Source organism: Gymnoscopelus braueri (assembly GCF_963280865.1).
Source record: "Gymnoscopelus braueri genome assembly, chromosome: 15".
Lineage (NCBI taxonomy): Eukaryota > Metazoa > Chordata > Actinopteri > Myctophiformes > Myctophidae > Gymnoscopelus > Gymnoscopelus braueri.
This window is the reverse complement of record NC_137620.1, coordinates 9,504,695-9,524,505: the sequence shown is the minus strand read 5'-3', so window position 1 is coordinate 9,524,505 and position 19,811 is coordinate 9,504,695. Positions and strand designations below refer to the sequence as shown.

At 42.8% G+C, this 19,811-nt stretch overlaps 2 protein-coding genes across 3 annotated transcripts in view; both read right to left on the bottom strand.

The window, feature by feature from the left end:
• htra3b (HtrA serine peptidase 3b) overlaps window positions 1–19,175 on the bottom strand; it is a 24,895-nt gene extending 5,720 nt beyond the window's left edge. Inside the window, exons 1-5 of one of the 2 annotated variants that reach the window (XM_080451209.1) lie at window positions 18,131–19,175; window positions 3,089–3,193; window positions 2,685–2,817; window positions 2,018–2,107; window positions 1–134 (exon numbers count right to left, since the gene is read on the bottom strand). The exon at window positions 1–134 is cut by the window's left edge and continues 61 nt beyond it. In XM_080451209.1, the coding sequence (XP_080307335.1) occupies window positions 1–134; window positions 2,018–2,107; window positions 2,685–2,817; window positions 3,089–3,193; window positions 18,131–18,585 (917 nt within the window). In that variant the 5' untranslated portion in view covers window positions 18,586–19,175. The remainder of the gene's footprint in view (window positions 135–2,017; window positions 2,108–2,684; window positions 2,818–3,088; window positions 3,194–18,130) is intronic. The other variant, XM_080451210.1, reaches the window with a different exon arrangement.
• The window catches only part of sh3tc1 (SH3 domain and tetratricopeptide repeats 1), a 254,841-nt gene that overhangs the window by 193,716 nt on the left and 41,314 nt on the right, over window positions 1–19,811 (bottom strand). The window lies entirely within an intron of this gene.

Sequence of the window (19,811 nt, the reverse complement as noted above, 5' to 3'; positions counted from 1 at the left end):
CCGTCCCGCTGGGCCGTGCTGACGATGCCCGTGGTGACGGTGTTCTGCAGGGCGAACGGGCTGCCGATGGCCACCACAAACTCCCCGGGTCTCAGGTCTGCACTGTGACCCAGCAGCAGCACGGGGAACTTGTTCTGGAAGGAAACCACACCAGATCAATTCAGATCAATTCAGTTCAATTCAGATCAATTCAGATCAATTCAGATCAATTAAAATCCAATCCAAATGCGATCTGATCTAATTTAAATCTAATCTAATCTATTCTAATCTAATCTAATAATCTAATCCAATCCTGCGGTTCTCACACATTTTTTAATTTCAAGGACCAGAGTTACAGACCTCTCTAATGGTCCATTTGGGACCCTCTCAAGGAAGCCTGAGGGTCCCTGCACCCCACTTTGAGAACCCCACTCATCGAATCAAATCAAATCTGAACTATGCCCAAAGTAGCAGGAGTGAGTGAGTGAATGAAAGAAAGAAAGAAAGTAGGGGAAAAAAGAGTGAAATAAAGAAACAGAGAAAAAAGACAGAAAGAAAGTGTGAAATAAATGAAGAATGACAGCCAGAAAGAAGGAGTCATTATTGCAAGGTAGCAGCAGCATATGGAAGGTGAGGGAAGCTGAGTGGAAACACATGGTGCGGCAGTAACAGATGGTGTGAGTCAGGAGAGAGTGAGAAACAGTCATCGTGATTTAACCCTTTAATACCTGGAACGCATATGTGTCACTTTAGATTTCTTTGGCTATTCAAAAATAGCAAATATACAAGCTTGTAGATCTGCTATTTTTGAAAATTATTGAATTTTTCCCAAAAACTGTTAGGATTTAGATTTTTTTAAAGAATCGCCTCAGGTCTTAATGGGTTAAGGAGGTCCTGCCTGACCCACAATACATCTCCTCCTCTCTCCTCCCCTTCTCTGTCTCCCTTCCTCCCATCTGGAACTTTTGGATCGGATGCTGGGACGTGGGTCAAAAACGTACACGTACAAGTTTGTGCTCTAAACTCAAGGTTTACCAAAGCAAGAGCCTTGCGCGAGAGGCCAGGCTCTTTGGGTGGAAAGAAATATATATTTATATCTTTCTGAAAAAGGGTGACATGGTGGAAAAAGTGACACAAGGAGAGGACATTTTGGTCCTCCTCAGAGCATCATCAACACTGATGGTCAGAAGACCGAAACGTCCACATATATATAAGTAGCCTATACTTTATAGTATACAGTATATATTTGCATCCAAAGAGCCTCAAAGTCCTTCTGGCAGTGTGCGAGCCTTTTCTGTTATTTGTCAAAAAACGTACATAACATCACCCTGCCTGACAACCCCCCCCCCCCCCCTCCACACACACACACACACACACACACACACACACACACACACACACACACACACACACACACACACACACACACACACACACACACACACACACACACACACACACACACACACACACAGTACTGAAAATCTATATTCCCACAGTGCTCTGGGCTGAGAATGACCCTCACACACCTGTGGCCCAGGAAGATTATACTGGGGAGGGGGTGGGTGGGTGCTGCAACCACACCCTAAAAAGCCGTACTATGTGTGTGACGCACACTGTAAACATACTAGAACTGGGCTCCTCTGATAATCCTTGGACCGAATTCCCATCCAGAGACTCACCACCCTGCGGGAATTACTCCCCGATCCGTCTTAACAATGAGCCCTCCCAAAAAAACGTTTTGGGAAAGTACCGCTGTGAGTGAATGCTAACAGCATAATGATATGAACAATGTGTGCACTGTTCCACTGTGTGGCTGTAAGGATGATGGCGATATCTCTGCTCGCCACGAAAGCAGGTGAGCTTGTCTGGTGCAACGTTTTACAGTGATATCAACTAAGGTTAAACAATGGGCTCTTACAGTGTGAGTTGGACTCTTGAGCTCTTACTCAGTTCCTCATCCAGGAAAACAATCAATGGCATCGTTGTCTTTCCATGTGTGACTCACTTTATGAACGTGAACAGAAGAAAAACTCACCTGTGAGTTGATCTTGATGGTGGCGATGTCCGATTTCTTGTCGATGTCCTTGATGGTGGCTTCGTACACGTCACCGTTGGACATCTGGACCTGAGAGGAAAGAAAAACAATTGAAAACAAAGTATTGCGAATGATCAGCCGAACCTACTGTAATGTCACACACAATTGCAGTCTAAAGGCTTCATCCAAAATGGTTTAAACTGGTGATTTACTGGTGATTTAAACTATGATGATTGCCTATTTATTACTGCATAAGTAATGACATGATCAGAGTGTTTCTCAGTTAAAATGGTTGTATCTTTTGTCCAGAATGTCTTGTGACTTTAGTTTGACATTGTGACCCACTGGTTAACCCATTAAGGCCTGAGACACAAAATGCCTTCTAAATGCTAACAGTTTTCTCAAAAACGTATGTTACCACATCGGTGGTTCTCAAACTTTTTCATGTTAAGGACCTCCAAAATTACATGTATTTTCCCCCCGTTTTTTTGTGGGGGGGGGGGGGTGGGGGGGCTCAGGGGGAGGGAGTCAGCCTGTGAATGATCAAGCACCACCGAAGAAGGGTACACCCAGAAATCACGTGATCACATAAAAAAAAAAAAATCGCCTCCTTCCATGTTAATGGGTTAATGTTTATAAGGCATATATAGTACAGTTTATTATGTACCTTGAGGTGTTGGCGACCCGACACAGGGTTGTTGTTGGCCACCACATGGGCGTTGGTGACGATCAGGCCGGTCTCTGACATCAGAAACCCAGAACCGCTGGACAGGGGGACGTTTCGGCCAAACAGGGGATGCCTGTCAAGGTCAAGGGCAGAGGTCAAATCAAGAATGGTTTAGCATCATTTCGACATTCAACATAACGACCTAAACACATCGTCTCTGTCAGGTGGAAACGTCATATGTCCAAAATGTGTTACTTTTCAGGATTCAATAAAGAAAATAGCAATTTGTAGCAGATCTACAAGCAGATCTAATTTACGGAAAAAGTTAAGAATGTGGAGATAAGAGGTTTCTGCCCGACAGCGACGATATGGTATGTGGATAAAATGTGCTGTCCTGTGCGTACCTGAGGAAGAGTTCGATGTGCACCACGGCTGGGGCGATCTTCTCCACCACGTCGGCGATGAAGTTGAACTTGTAGCGTGGACTGGCAGGGTGTAACAGACCTGTACTAACACAAACACACAAGCATGATGAGTTTTAATGAACTACAACTGGCAGGATGTAACAGTCCTGTACACAAACGTTTTAGTCATAGTCTTTTGAATAAAATTCCATTTAGTTTTAGTCATATTTTAGTCATCTGAAATGTTTTAGTTTTTGTCTAGTTTTAGTCGACTAAATCTACAGTTGATTTAGTCGACCCAAAATGTATTTTGGCGGTGCCGTGATGGCGTTGTAATGGCTGATTTTACACTTGGTTGCAAAATAGCCGATCTACAAGCTCACAACGCGTTGCAGCGCGACGCGTTGTGTACCAAGCTGTACTGGAAGGGTACTGTATGTGGGTGACAGAATGGACGATGTCTGAAACCTAGTCAGAACAACCAGTTTTGGCTCAAACATACAGTAGTTATTTCTAGGACGCACCGCGATTATTTACTTTTGCACTTGTGTTTTTCCCCTTTTCTCTTTCGTCCAACCTCGTCTTTTATTATGACTCGCGGTTGAAGGGTTCACCTGACGTGCACTTGTCTCTATAAGTACAGTAAAATAATCCCCTTGGCAAAACGCAGCCCTGTCCTGCAACTGCAACCAGACCAGGGAACAAAGTGGCCATGGAGAGAGTCTTCTACCACGGAATTCTACAAATAACCCCGTCCCTGACCATAATTACCCTGTGTTTCCATGTATGTGGATGTGTGTATTCAATGTCGCAAAGCACTCCAGCCACCCAGAAACCATAAGGCCTAAACATAACTCAAAAAGACTAAAGAAATCAACCATTTTACTCTCTTAGAGGTACATGAAACCATGTGGTGGAAAAAGTGCTATTTTTTTTTTACTTAAGTAAAAGTATCAATGCTGCCATGTAGAAATACTCTGTTCCAAGTAAAAGTCCGGAATTCAATTTACTTGAGTAAAAGTACAAAAGTATTGGTATCAAAATGTACTTACGGTACCAAAAGTAGAAAGTAGTCATTATGCAGAATGTCCAATTTCACAAGTTTTCAAATGTATAAAAATCTTTTGAAAATAGCCTATCTACAAGCTCACAATGCGTTGCGAACTTGCGATGCAACGCATTGTGAGCTTGTAGATCGGCTATTTTCAAATGGTCGAAATGTATATGTAGGGCTTAAGTAGTTAATGCATGTTTTGTAATAATAATCAAAATGTGCAAAGTAACTAGTAACTAAAGTTTTCAAATAATTGTAGTGGAGTAAAAGTATAATATTTGCCTCTGAGATGTAGTGGAGTAGAAGTAAAAGTACTGAAAATTGAAAATACTTCAGTAAAGTAAAAATACCTCAAAATTGTACTTAAGTACTTGAGTAAACGTACTTAGTTACTTTACACCTCTGCATGAAACCCTAGGCTGATTTCAGCTTGTTTTCCGGCTCAGCAGGCTACAGCAAATTAAAAAACATGGCAGGCAATGCAGCTGCAGCTAATTAGATTAATAATGGGTGTGTTAGATTTGACAGTAGTCAACAGATGTGTCAACACCTACATCTAACACCCCCGTTGAATTAAGTTGCGGCTGCAGCTGTGTGTTGCTTACATCACTGCATACTACAGTATAAGATCAGCATCAGGGCCCGGTCACACATACGTGACAGAGGCCTTGTTAGCCAATGCATTCCGCTTCGTTTTCCCATGCTGTCTTGGGTTTCCGGTGTGTACTTCATTTGACTTATGTTGGAGTAACCTCGCGTCACCAGCCTTTCCACCGCGGAGGAAAGCCTGGAATTCGTTAAAAATTAAAAAGGAAAAAAAAGAATTGTGGATCCGATTTTTTTTGTTCCCGACATAATGCAAATCAATTAGTTTAGTCTCGATAGTCGTGCTACGAGTTAGAATAAAAGATGGACATACCAAATTATTATTATACCAAAAGAACCGAAACGATAATACCAAAACAAACTCATTTTAAACTAGGGGAATCATTTTGGAGGTCGGCGTGGTTCCGGTCGTCGGTTCCGGCCGCCTGATGACGTAAAGCTATTTCCGCTCCGACCGGATCAGAAACCCGAAAATGGCTCTTTGACACGTTTGAGAACCACTGCCCCGATCAAAGTTCACCAGCGTTGAACTCCCTGCTTCAGACGTGTTGAAAGCCATAAGTGTCAGTGGCGTCAGCGCGCCGCAACAGGAAACGCTGCGACATCCTCATAGAAAGGAGATTAGCGAGAGGCTGACACTTCTGACACGCATGTGTGACCGCGTCCTTATGCCATGTTCTTAATCTGCTGTAGTTTCTAACCTGAACTGGAAAACAACCTGCAAGGTTTTCATCCACCTTGTAGATCTGCTATTTTCCCTATTTCTCTCTCTTTCAACCACTTAAACCCTCTATTCTTAGTAAAAACAGAACTGAGTTGCAAAGGTACTTGGTGCGCTCTTTTCCCCCCTCTACACCAAATCTCTTTGCTGAAAATAGCCGATCTACAGGCTTGTAGATCTGCTATTTTCTGCTATGTTCCCCCAGAATAGGGATGCCGGGGCTCAAGCGGTTATTCGCAGAGAAATTCAATATCATTTCTAAAATAGCCTATAGTCTATAGATCGGCTATTTTTGCAAACTTTTCGATGCCAGGGTTAAAGTGGTTAAAACCGCTGCTGACAGCACTTTTTAGACTCGACAAGTAAAACCCCCAACCACACCCCCTCCCCCCCCGCCTGCCCGCCCGCTGACCACGCGTTCCCTCTGATTGGCCTTTTATTGGCTCCCGTTCCGTCACGTGCGGTGGTCTCTCTCCACGCCGATCTCTGGAAGCACTTTGTTCCAAACATCTGCATGTCATTGCGTCTAACCCATTCAATCCGGGAACGTATCTGTGTCATTTTAAGATTTCTTCGGCTATTCAAAAATAGAAAATCTACTCGGTGCCGCACTATGATCGTTGTGGATCTGCTATTTTTGAAAAATCGTGAGAGTTTGTGCAAATCTTTGAATATATATATTTTCAAGCGAACATTTGTGACTCAAATCTTTGCTTCTGGGGGTCCCCGGAACAAAATATTTGACAAATGTTCGCTTTAAAAAATACATATTCAAAGATGCGCACAAATTTTCACGATTTAAAAATAAATAGCAGATCTACAAGCTCATAGTGCAGCACCCGGTGCTGCGCTATGAACTTGTATATCTGCTATTCTTCAATAGCCCAAAAAATGACAGAGATGCGTTCCTGGTCTAAATGGGTTAAGGGAGAAAACCTGGAAACGTGCGCCGAGATCAGTTTCACAGTTTCAGAAGAGAAGAAACATCTCGGAAGATGATACAGGTTTTCCTTTCTTTTTAATACTTTATTGCGACCGACTCCACATACCCATAAAGTGGAATTCGATGGGCCCTGATCTGGAATCATCTCGTCCCCGTCTCCCCCACCCGGCCTTCAGTTTCATCCTGGCCACTTAAATTCAACCACTGGGCTTGAGTTACGGGCCAAGTGTGTAGCGCTAAGGAGGAGAACAGCGCTGGAAAGTATATCGTCGCTGTCGGGCAGAAACCTCTTATCTCCATATTTTAACTTTTTGTGTTTTTTTTCGTAAATTAAGTAACGCCCTACTTGATCATACTACAGCGTCACACGAAAGCATCATATGTAGAAGATCATCTGCAAGCTCGGAATGCGGCGCGAAGCGACTTTTGTTCTACACTGACACTACACTGACACTACACTGACACTTGTAGATCACATGTAGATTTTGCTATTTCTGAATTTGAATCCTGAAAAGTAACATATGAGGTTTCCACCCGACAGAGACGATATCTGCTCAAGTACTGTACTTGTAAAACTGAAATTTTGAGATACTTTGACTTTACTATTTTGGATATTATTTTTGGACACTTGGACACTACTCCACTTCATGTCAGAGGCAAATTATGTACTTTACTCCACACAAAAAAATTACAGCTTTAGTAAGTAGTTACTTTGCAGATTTAGATTATTAATATAGACATACATTAATCTCTTATGCCCTAATTTATACTTCAGCTATTCGAAAATAGCCGATCTACAACGCGTCACGTTGTGAGCTTAAAGAAAAAAAAAGTTTAACACATTGTGAAAACTTTGACCACATCTACTTTGGTACTGAAAGCACATTTTAATGCCAATACTTTTGTACTCAATTACCCAAGCACAATTTTGAATACAGGCCTTTTACTTTGCTACTTTTACTAAGTACTAAGTACTACCACTGTCTAGAGACGAGAGGAACACGATACATGAAGCAACTTGAGGACATCATGAGGAAGTCATTATGGGAGCATGTATGTTGACCCAGAGCTTCAGTGGACCTTCTTGGCTCTGGCAGGCGACCACCGTTGCCTCTGATTAAAGGACCGATGGCTTGTTGAGGCTGTGGATGAGTGATGGTGATTGACTGCCTGGCGGAGGACACGTTTTTAGGGGTTTTGTCGAGAGGAAGAGGCAGAGACGTCCCTTCAAACGTCATGTCAGACAACAAATCACTCGTCTGAGTGATAATATAATCTATTACTGATGGTACACAGTACACACACGCACGCACGCACGCACGCACGCGCGCGCGCGCACACACACACACACACACACACACACACACACACACACACACACACACACACACACACACACACACACACACACACACACACACACACACACACACACACACACACACACGCACACACTCACTTAGCATTACTGTGATTATGGTAAGCTCACATTTGGTGTCACACACACCATACCTGTAACTTTCACTAGCCCAAAATGTTAAACTCTTAACGGCAATTCATCGATTATAGATTAATTGTTAGGTGTTGACAGTGCAGAGATTATACAGTATCTCTGCACTGTCAACTCCTCCCAGCTCAACCTCTGGTCAGAGTTATGACTACGCCGTTGACATGTGGTCACAAAGTGAAACAGAGTATAATAAGACAGACAGTGATTGTGTGGTGATGGGTAACTACCACATCAATGGAACCACAGAGAGCATCACAGCACAGGGGTCATCCCTATGTTCCCAGTGTCCTACTGTATGTATCTTCAGCTTGCGACTGCAGACTGTTCCTGTTCGCAGATGACTCGGCTCTGCTGGTCTCGGACAGGGACAGGCTGCAGGTTGAGAAAACTCTCAGCACGGAACTCAACAAGATCTGCATCTGGCTCTCCGACAACAAACTTTCATTACACCTGGGTAAAACTGAATCCATCCTCTTTGGGTCCAGTCCTAACCTTAGCAAGGCAGAGAGTTTCACGATCAAAGTGGGTGATGATGTTATCACAAGAAAGGAGGAAATTACCTACCTGGGTTCCATCTTGGCGGCAAACCTCTCCGGTAACAAAAACGCCGAAAGAGTGATCAAAAAGGTCAACCAAACAACACGCTATTTGTGGAGGATTGATCGTCTAGTCAGTAAGAATACTCTGAAGATTCTTGCAGGGGCCCTCATACAAGGTCATTATGATTATGCATGCACTTCATGGTATCACAACTCCTCCAAGGCCTTAAAAACAAGGCTCCAAACATCCCAAAACAAACTTGTAAGGCTACTTCTTGGCCTCAATCACAAAACCCATCTAACCCCTGCTCATTTTGCTAGGATTGGATGGCTTAGGGTTGAGGACAGAGTACAGCAACTTGCTATGGGCCTGGTCTTCAAGATACACCACAACATTGGGATCCCCCTGTATTTGTCAAAATACTTCCAAAATGTTAATGAAGTCCATGATCATAACACCAGAGGCAGCTCCACAAATCATGTTCAACCCAGATTTGGCTCAACAAAGGGAATGAACTCGTTCTCATGCTATTCATCAAAAATGTGGAATGCCCTACCAAAAGGAGTAAAGGAGTGTAAAACCCTACTCACTTTCAAAACTGCCCTAAAGATACACCTTCAGGAGGCTGCAATTCTAAAAGGGCCCCTGTCCAAGTCCTAACCTACCCCATGTCCTAACCTAACCTACCCCCCTACCTCCCCCCTCTCTCTTTCTTCTTTTGTACATATTAGTATGTATCATACCAGTAACCTGTAAACTGATTGTATGATATTCTGTATAGTAGTGTGTATATCTGTCTGTCTCTTATATGTCATCATGATTTGTGTGCATGGGGTTCTCATCTTAAACAAGCTCTCAGTGCTTAATGAGATTTCCAGTTTAGTAGACCTTGTATTGTGAATTTGTACTTCCATGTACTGTTATGTACTGTCATGTACTGTTCACATGTCTTACTAAATAAAGTACATCAATCAAAGTACATCAATTTTTCCAGGGTCCAATGCACGAAAAAGGTGTCTGATGTTCCCTGGGTCCTGGTGTATGTTCCCACCACCACGTTTCAGTTTTGATTTTGACCTTGACCAAATGTGACCTTGATCTTTTCAATGCAAAAAAACCCTCTTTGGGGCAACTTAATAATCAAGAAACACTGAGGATTATTAGACTGTCATCAAACGCCCAAAAAACGTTGCACACTGGTCTGGAACAGAGAGACTCATTCCCCATGAAAAGCAGAACGTTTGAATTGTGTCCATGTGAGTGAGCTCACCAATAAAACCACCTTGAGCCAAACTGATGAAATAATGTCTAAATGCAGTGGTGGAAAGTAACTAAGTACATCTACTACTGTACTTAAGTACAATTTTGAGATACTTTTTCTTTTCTGGAATATTTCCCAATTTTCTATACTTTTACTTCTACTCCACTACATCTCAGAGACAAATATTGAACTTTTACTCCACTATTATTTGAAAACCTTAGTTACTAGTTACTTTGTAGATTATTATTCACAATTATTATTATATTACAAAACATACATTAACCACTTCAGCCCTTTTAAACGTTGGTTATTTGAAATTAGCAGATCTACAAGCTCACAACGTGTCGCGATGCGACACATTGTGAGCTTGTAGATCGGCTATTTTCAAAATATCTTTTATACATTTTAGACATATGATTGTGAAACGGGGCATTCTGCATAATGAGTACTTTTACTTTTGGTACTTTAAGTATATTTTGATGCCAATACTTTTGTGCTTTTACTGAAGAACATTTTGAATCCCGCACTTTTACTTGTAACAGAGTATTTCCTCATTGCAGTTTTGATCCTTTTACTTAAGTAAAACATGCGAGTACTTTTCCCACCACTGTCTAAATAGCATCAAAAATCCTTTAGATCTACAATGATGCAAATGCAAGCTAAGCGAATCTCACGATTAGACACACACAGTAAACGCTACAAATTGCCCCGTGGCCCTTTCTGGTTTGGCTATACCCCGACATTATCTAAACCCACCTGATGGCACAAACTTGGCAGCGCGCTTGGAAAAGCCGACCATCGCTGCTGAGTGGTAACAGTGACCGATGATGATGACTGTGCGTCTGCCTTTCCAAACGGGACAGAATCAGGCAGTGATGGAAAGTAACTAAGTACTGTACTTAGGTAAAATGTTCAGGTACTTTTACTTTGCTGGAGTATTTCCGATTTTCTATACTTTTACTTCTACTCCACTACATCTCAGAGGAAAATATATCCACTATAATTGATGAACATTTTAGTTACTAGTTACTTTAAAAAAATATATATTATTACCAAACACAGTTACCACTTCAGCCCTATATTTCGGCCATTTGAAAATAGCAGCTCTACAAAATCACAATGCGTCGCATTACAACGCAGTACTTTTTCCACCACTGGAATTAGGTCTGGGTTTTTGCGCAGTCAGCTGCATGATGCCATTCAAAGGCATTTTTGGGGGTTTCTAGGAAAATGTGGTTTGGTTGCTCTGGGTCTGTAGGGTGAGCTGGCATTCAGACGGTGGGTATATGGTCCTGAATCCAGCTGAGATCTATAAAGTTCACTGGGTTTGTTTCAATTTCCAACATAGTCATTACTTTAAAAAACCACATAGTCTTGGTTCATTCGTAGGCCATTCAAAAGTAGCAGGTCTACAAGCTTGAGCATGTAGATCTGCAATTTCTTTTGTAGATGTGCTATAAAAAAACTAAAATAAATCTTGAAAAATTGTGAAAAGTTTTGAAAAACTTTGCCTATTCTGAAAATGGGTATGCCAGGGTTAAAGGAGTAGTTCAACCAAAAAAGGACTTATTTTCGATCAATCACACGCCCCATGAAGCCTTGAATTCATGGAGATTTTTTTGTTTTTGTCGCATTCCTAAACCAATAATTTGATGACCGGTGGAGTCTCCGTTAAGAGATCAAAGAGTTGGGGGGATGGTCTCCTCAAAGAGTCTCCTACTGACCGATGACCTGGTCATCAAATTATTGTCTCAGGAATGCAACAAAAACAAGAACATCTCAATTAATTCAAGGCTTCATGGGGTGTGTAACTAACTGATAACTAACTACTGAATGTAGTAAAAAATTGAGTCACATTTCTTGCTGGGCGGACTTCCAGCTTTGTCAAATGATAAGGCATAAAAATATGCACTGAATGGTGAATGTTGCTCCAAACTCAACAAAAGGGACGCATAACATAAACAGCGACTTCCAGGAACTGGTGAATTATGGAGATTATCTTCAAACTAACTGTGTGTAATCTAAGAGGTCATGCTGGGTGGTTCGTAACAATAGACAGATCAGATTAGGGAGTGAATACACACACACACACACACACACACACACACACACACACACACACACAGACACACACACACACACACACACACACACACACACACACACACACACACACACACACACACACACACACGTAGGTCAGTCTCTCTCTCTCACACACACACGCACACGCACACGCACGCACACGCACACGCACACGCACACGCACACGCACACGCACACGCACACGCACACACACGCACACGCACACACACACACACATGCAAATGCGTGCGCTTTCATGTAACAATAACAAGTTCTTGCAACCCTAAATTGCTCTAATGACACAGACGGTCACGTGTGTGTGTGTGTGTGTGTGTGTGTGTGTGTGTGTGTGTGTGTGTGTGTGTGTGTGTGTGTGTGTGTGTGTGTGTGTGTGTGTGTGTTCTCAGACACAACAATAAAGGGCTTATATGATCAAAGAGCAGTGTAAATACTCTCTATACTTTGGGGACTTCTTACTTCCTGAGTTAAGGGTTCCTCATTCGGGACCTGGCGTGACCGCAGGCTGGGTGTGTGTGTGTGTGTGTGTGTGTGTGTGTGTGTGTGTGTGTGTGTGTGTGTGTGTGTGTGTGTGTATGCGCGCGCACTACACTTGGGGAACAAGTGTAGAAAATCCCCACAAGGATAATAAGACCAGAAAAACCTTTTTGACCTTGACATTTTCAGGTCCCCTGCGGTATGACTGTCATTTTCATTTTCACAATTAGCAAAGCCTTCGTGTTGGGGTCAGTGTTAGGATGAGGTATTTAGGGATTAGCATTAGGGCTGGTTGGGGTTTACTTTTAGGATTAGTTGTAGGGCAGTGATTCTCAAAGTGGGGTCCGGGGACCACCAGGGGTCCTTGAGAGTGTTCCAGGTGGCTAAATGTGTTAAAACAGCATCAAAATCAGTTTAACCACTTTAACCCTATATACATTGGCTATTTGAAAATAGTCGATCTACAAGCTCACCGCACTTTGCGATGCAATGCATTGTTGGCTTGTAAATCGGATATTTAAAAAAAAAAAAATAGAAACAAATGTGAAAAATGGGGGTCTGAAGCCAAATAATGCATATTAATTTTGGGGTCCTTGACATGAAACCACTATCGGTTCACAAATGGCAAACAAAATGGTAAAAATTGCATTTGTAATGAAAAAGAGCTTTTGAGGTCCTCAATGAGGATATAAACATAAACGAGTGCATGTGTGGGTGTATGTGTGTGTGTGGGCGTGTATACACGTGAGAACACGTGCATGCGTGTGTATGTTTTGGTTTTCCACATGTGTGTGACTGTCAGACTGTCCCGGGGTTAGGGTGACTGACAGTCTCTGTGGGACGATGCTGATGAGTCTACCACACACACACACACACGCACACGCACACACACACACACACACACACACACACACACACACACACACACACACACACACACACACACACACACACACACACTTCTGTTTCCTCCATCAACTGCTTCTTAGTACTGCTGTTTCCGACAAAAACTGGGTTTGGGTTTAGCTTTAGCGGACTGGCTTCTGTGCAGAACAGAGAGAGGTAATGTATATCGCGTTGCATCCGGTTATGACAATTTTCCAGGTGTTCACAGTACGCTGTTCCATGATTCCACTTGACCTAGATGACAAACCATGCAGACATATAGCTACCTTGGTCATTTGTTCTCATCTTTTTGTTACTTAGGCATTTTAGTTTTTTTCCTGACCAGTATGTTAATATGTATGTTATTTAGACAGATTTACCTGGTATCCTTTAGTTTCAATGTACAGATAATGTTTTGATAGTACAGTATGTTGTTTAGACTGATGCTAGGTTCTTGGTTTTCCTGTGGTTCTTGAGGCACTACACTGTCTCTCTGCAATTGATGTATGTGTTTACCTTGCTTATTGTAAGTCACTCTGGATAACAGCATCTGCTAAATACCTACGATATCTCTGCTGTCGGGAAAAAAACAGCTATGTCCAAAATATTAACTTTTTCAGGAAAAAAAAACAAAAATACACAATACTGCCTCATCAAAGTTGGTATTGTGACTTTATACATTGTCAGATACTTGAATGTGTCCTTATATTATTATCATCACTTTACCCAAATACAGCTCAAGTGGAGTTAGGAGATTTTTGTCCAGGGAATGTGGATTCTGTCTGACTTCGTCATTCTAATCAATGATGGAAAAAACACCAAAGTCCAAAGTTGGGAGTTAGATGGTTTGACCGACAGTTTGAGGATTCAATGGAGTTAGAAGGTTTAGTCAGAAGCGCTTTTTAATACTTTTCATTGGTTCAATATTTGTAAAAGCCACACACAGACGTAAAGGTTGTTCAATAGCATTGATATATTAAAAACAATAAAAAAAACTCAAGTTAAAAGTTAAACGGAGAGGTTTCTGCCCGACAGCGACAAAATTGTAAATTGTAAAGAACACTACAATTCACTCTCCCGTCCTCCAACTGCCCCTATAAATGATGTATTATTAATAATAATACTCTGTCTGCTTACAGTACAGTACATTCTGTTGCCTCTCCTTCACAGTGTGGAGGAGTTGACTTGGAGAGGTTTGCTGGAATGACAAATGTCCCGCTGCGAGGCCAAGCATCATTATTATGTAATGCCTTCCACTGCCAAGAACTGACTTGTTGAAATCCCCACTTCCACTGTGTGGTGAAGGCAGTGATGTAAAGTAACGTGGTACATTTACTCAAGTACCGGACAATTTTGAGGTATTTTATTTTTTACTTTTACTAGAGTATTTCCGGTTTTCAAGTGCTTTTTCTTCTACTCCACTACATCTCAGAGGCAAATGTTGTACTTTTTACGCCACTACAATTATTTGACAGCTTTAGTTACTAGTTACTTTGTAGATTCAGATTATTATCACTAAAAACAATGTTTTTTGTGATAATAATCTGAATCTACAGATTCAAATGGCCGAAATGTGGTGGTTAATGCATGTTTTGAAAACATGCATTAACCACATTTCGGCCATTTGAAAATAGCCGATCTACAAGCTTACAATGCGTCGGGATGCGACGCATTGTGAGCTTGTAGATCTGATATTTTCGAAAGACTTTTATACATTTCAAAACTTGTGAAATGGGACATTCTGCATAAGGGCGCGCCCCCACCAAGAGTTGGCTGGCCGCTGATTGCAGAATCTGCCAATGCATTGTCAATGCAAATGCGTGGATTCTTGGAAAAAATCCGCAAGACCAGGAATCCACGCATTTGCATTGACAATGCATTGGCAGATTCTGCAATCAGCGGCCAGCCAACTCTTGGTGGGGGCGCGCCTTAATGGGCACTTTCTACTTTTGGTACTTTAAGAATATTTGGATACCAATACGTCTGTACTTTTACTCAAGTACATTTTGAATTCCGGACTTTTACTTATAACAGAGTATTACATTGCAGTATTGATATTTTTACTTACTACTTTACTAGAATGTGAGTACTTTTTTGCGTAATGCCTTTCAATGCCAAGAACTGACTTGTTGAAATCCCCACTTCCACTGTGTGGTGAAGGTAATAACACACAGTGTTTTGGTCAAAGTAAAGCACTTCCACAGAGTTGGTAAAGCTACAAACACACACTCTAGGTCAATATGGTTCTCAAAGTGGGGTCCGGGGACCACCGGGGAGTCCTTGAGGGGGTTCCAGGGGGTCCCCAGCAAGATTTGTTGATCTAGCGTCGGATATAGAGTCAGTTTAACCACTTTGACCCTATCTATGCACATCGGCTATTTGAAAATAGCCGATGTGACCTTGACCTGAAAAAAGTCTAGGTTGTGGTCAAAGTAACCCACATCCACTAGCTTACAGTAAAACACAACACTATGGAATGAGGTCATGCAGACTAGTGTCCAGAGGATAGCATGCGTTTGTCTATGTGTGTGTGTGTGTGTGTGTGGGGGGGGGGGTATGGTGAGAAAGTGTATGTGAGAATGAGAAGCAGAGAGAGAGGGACAAAGAGGGAGACATGCTTGCGCGCGCGTGTGTGCGTGTGTGTGTGTCCTGTTCATGGGCAGTAAAATTGTAACCGTTGTGTCTTAAAGCAGTTTGGGGAATAAGACTGACTGCAGCCTGCAGGAAAACTCACATAAAACACACTGTCAGACAGGATGCTGAATGTTAAAGCCTCACGTCAACAATTACACACATTCAACCAGGAGCTGATGATAGGCCATTTGCGCGCGCGCGTGTGTGTGTGTGTGTGTGTGTGTGTGTGTGTGTGTGTGTGTGTGTGTGTGTGTGTGTGTGTGTCACTTGAATTACTATACTTGTGAGGGCCTTAATGTCCTCACAAGTATAGTTGAATTTGATAAATAGACATTGTGAGGAGGACAATTGTCCCGGATCTCACAACAGAAATGATTGTTTTATGGTTAAAACATTATTTATTTATTTATTTTTAGGCTTACCATTACAAAGATTCAGGTTGGGGTTAGGATTAGACATTTAGAGGTTATGTTTAAGAGGGTTCGAGTTATGCCTGATTTATACTTAGATGTGAGCCAGTGTCATGCACTGAAAATAGCTGATCTGCAAGCTCACAGCTATTTTACGGCTTAAAAATGGCAAAAAAAAAAGTAAATACAGTATGGCATTAATAAAATGTGTGTGTGTGTGTGTGTGTGTGTGTGTGTGTGTGTGTGTGTGTGTGTGTGTGTGTGTGTGTGTGTGTGTGTGTGTGTGTGTGTGTGTGTGTGTGTGCGCGCGCATCTGGGGGGTTCAGTCCGTCTATGTATGTCTGCTCATATGAATGATGGCTGTGCTCAGATTCTATTTTACGGGCAGAGATTTCACTGACCCAGTCCCCCCCCCCCTCTCCCCAGATGCAGCAGTGCTTCATAGGAGAAACATCATTCCACTGGCTGACTGACCACACATCAATGCCTGACCAGACCTCCCCGTCCTCTCTGGGCTAGGAGGCTGTCTGTCCACGCTGGCCTCTCCACCATGAAGTGTGGAACCGATAGAAATAGTAAATGCTGTATTTATATAGAACCTTTATCCAAAGCGCTACGATGTGCATTACATTCACACATTCATTCACACACCGATGGCAGAGGAAACCATGCAAGGCACCAACCTGCTCATTGGGGGCAGGTACAGTTCAGTGTCTTGCTTAAGGGCACTTTGACACTAACCCTGGAGGAGCTCACAGTCAGTCTCACAGCATAGAGCCTGTTTAGTCTGAGTTGTGGTTTAACAGAACTATCCTTTCTGTTCCAAACAACAGGTTTAAACCTCCTGGCTTTTTTAATAGACAACACCTGTCCCTTTAAACCTTGTTTACTGACTGTGGTAAACACACAATATTTACCAGAGTCTGTAAACAAGGTTTAAAGAGCAGGTGCAGTCAAATAAAAGAGTGCCAGGCTTATTAATTAGGATTTTATAAGGGTGAAGCTGAAGGTCATTTAACATTGTGTACAACCTATATCTTAATGGTGCTCAAACATTTTCATGTCAAGGACCCCTAAACTGATACGTATTTGGCCACAGGGACCCCCAAGAGAAGAGCTATCCACATGTGTCAAGATTTTTTTGGGGAAAACAACAGCATTGCGTTGTACTGTGAGCTTGTAGATATTTTCAAACTGAAAAATAAAACAGGGCTTAAATGTTTAAACTCCTCATTTTGCTGTGGACCCCCCTGGAACCCTGTCAACGACCCCTAGGTGGTCCCCAGACCCCACTTTAAACCTATAGCTACTATAAACAGGGGGAACTTGCAAGTGTCACAGGTCTGTTTACACACATTCCCTTTTCAATTGTAAACTCTACACACATTTCTTAGTTTTGATGCTTTGGCAATGTAACATGTTTTCTCATGCCAAAAAGCTCCTTTAAAATGAATTGAACTGAACTGAACTGAACTGGGTATAGAGCAGTGGTTCTCCACCAGTTGTCCGGGGACCACCAGTGGTCCTTGAGGGGTCTCCAGGTGGTCCCCAGCTAAAAGATGGAGAGTTGGTAACCAAATGGAGATCTTTAACTTTTACACTCTCAAGAGTTAAATGATTGTTAAACATCTGCATTAGGCTAATCTACAAGAAGTCTACACAATTAGAGAATGTAGAAGACTTGTTATTTTTAACAACATGTGTCTATTATTATTTCTCCTAATGGTACAGCATGGAATTGTGGAAAAAAATCTTATCCAACGATGACGAAATATTCCACGTTTTGGGTCTGAGTCTAAATCTCATCAAACGGTGGTCCCGTGGCTCAAATGCCAATAAATAAAGGGCTTTGACAATAATAGGGTATAATAGGCCTATATAGAGGACAAAAAAGTGACTTACCGGTGCCTATGGCCATGGTGGCCATGCTGGCCTGAGTGGCCTCGCACGCTCCCTTCTGGATGTGGCTGATGCCGGGCAGGCCCTGCTGCTGCGCCCGGCGGCTGGTGGCCTTCAGCTGGCACACGTTGCCGTACGTCTTGCCGTCGCTGCCGCACACCTTGGCGCTCAGCTTGCACTGGCAGAAGCCCTTGGAGAGGCGCTTGCCCGCCGGGTGCTTGCACTCCAGGCCGTCGCCGCACGGCAGGTCGTCCTTGCGGCCGCAGGGCTCGCCCTCGCCCTGCGCGCACACCAGGCAGCAGTTGCAGCGGTCGGGCACGTAGCCGCTGGGGCAGCTGGGGCTGGGGCAGGTGCTCACGTCGCAGCGCGTCGGGCACTTGTCGCGCGGCTCCGCGTTCACACCGCGGGCCGCGAGGTGGAGGAGGACCGCGGTGGCGAAGAGAAGGACCCGCATGTTTGCTTTGTTTAGATTTGGTAGAAGAGTTTTTTTTTTGTTCTGTTATGCTGTGTTTTGTTGTTGTTTTGATTGTTGTAGTTTAGGTTTTTTTGACAGAAAATAACACCTCTTTGCATTTATAACTTGTCACGATTTCTAGTTTTTTGTTGTCTGTGCAAAAAAAGTAATAAAGAGATTTGTAAAAGATTAGCTGTAAGAGATGATGATTGAATGACAGAATGTGCCCATAAAAAGTACCAAAAGAAAACTGGATAAAAGTTTTACACAGAGATCATGTCCATTGCCGAATCGTGCTGCTGAACGTCCACCGTGGAGAAGAACCCAAAACGCTCCGCGCTTTTACGCATCGCTTTCCCCGGCGTTTCGCGGAACGGAACGGCGTGCTGCAGAGAAACCCGGTCCCTCGGGTGACAGGCTACTGCAGAATGCACACAATGAGATCGTCACCGAAAATGCAGGCTAAAATCAGCCGAAACGACCCCTATAAACGCTCGCGTAAAACTGTGCGTCCAGGAGGAGCGTCTATTAGCTGCAGTGAGCGCGTCCACTCTAGGCTCAGCTGCAGAATAGAAGGCTCTGAGCTGCAGTCAGTCCACTCTGGCTCAGCAGCAGCTGCTTTTCTAGGCACCGTGTGAAGCCTCTCATTTGCAGTGTTGCCAGGTTTTGTGTGAGAAACAAGCAACCAGGTCTATGAAAACAAGCCCAAAAGAAGGGACTTTGACATGATGACTCACATGAGCACTTTTAAGAATTAAACCTATATGCATCGGCTATTTGAAAATAGCCGATGCATATAGGTTATTGCATTTAGGCTATTTGAAAATAGCCGATCTACAAGCTCACAACGCCTGAGCTTGTAAGAAAAATATTTTTTTTTTTGTGGAATATTTTCAAATCCACACAAATCTTGTATGGGGTCTCTGGCACAACATATTTTCAGAAGGGGGGGGGCGGATCTGCGGAATGCATATTCATTTGGGGGGTCTTTGACATGAAAAAACACTGGTTGAAACACCATTATGAAACAAGCCCAAGTAAGCCACTAAACTTTAGAAACAAGCCTAAAAACTACCAATATTAAATTACAAGCAACTTTACAGAAAAACAAGCCCAAAGTCGCTTATAATAAGCAGACATGGCAACCCTGGTTGTGAGTTAAAGGGGCAGTCCGTCCACAGCAAACAGCTGGCCGGAGAGAGCAGAGGGGAGGAGATTCTGGAAAC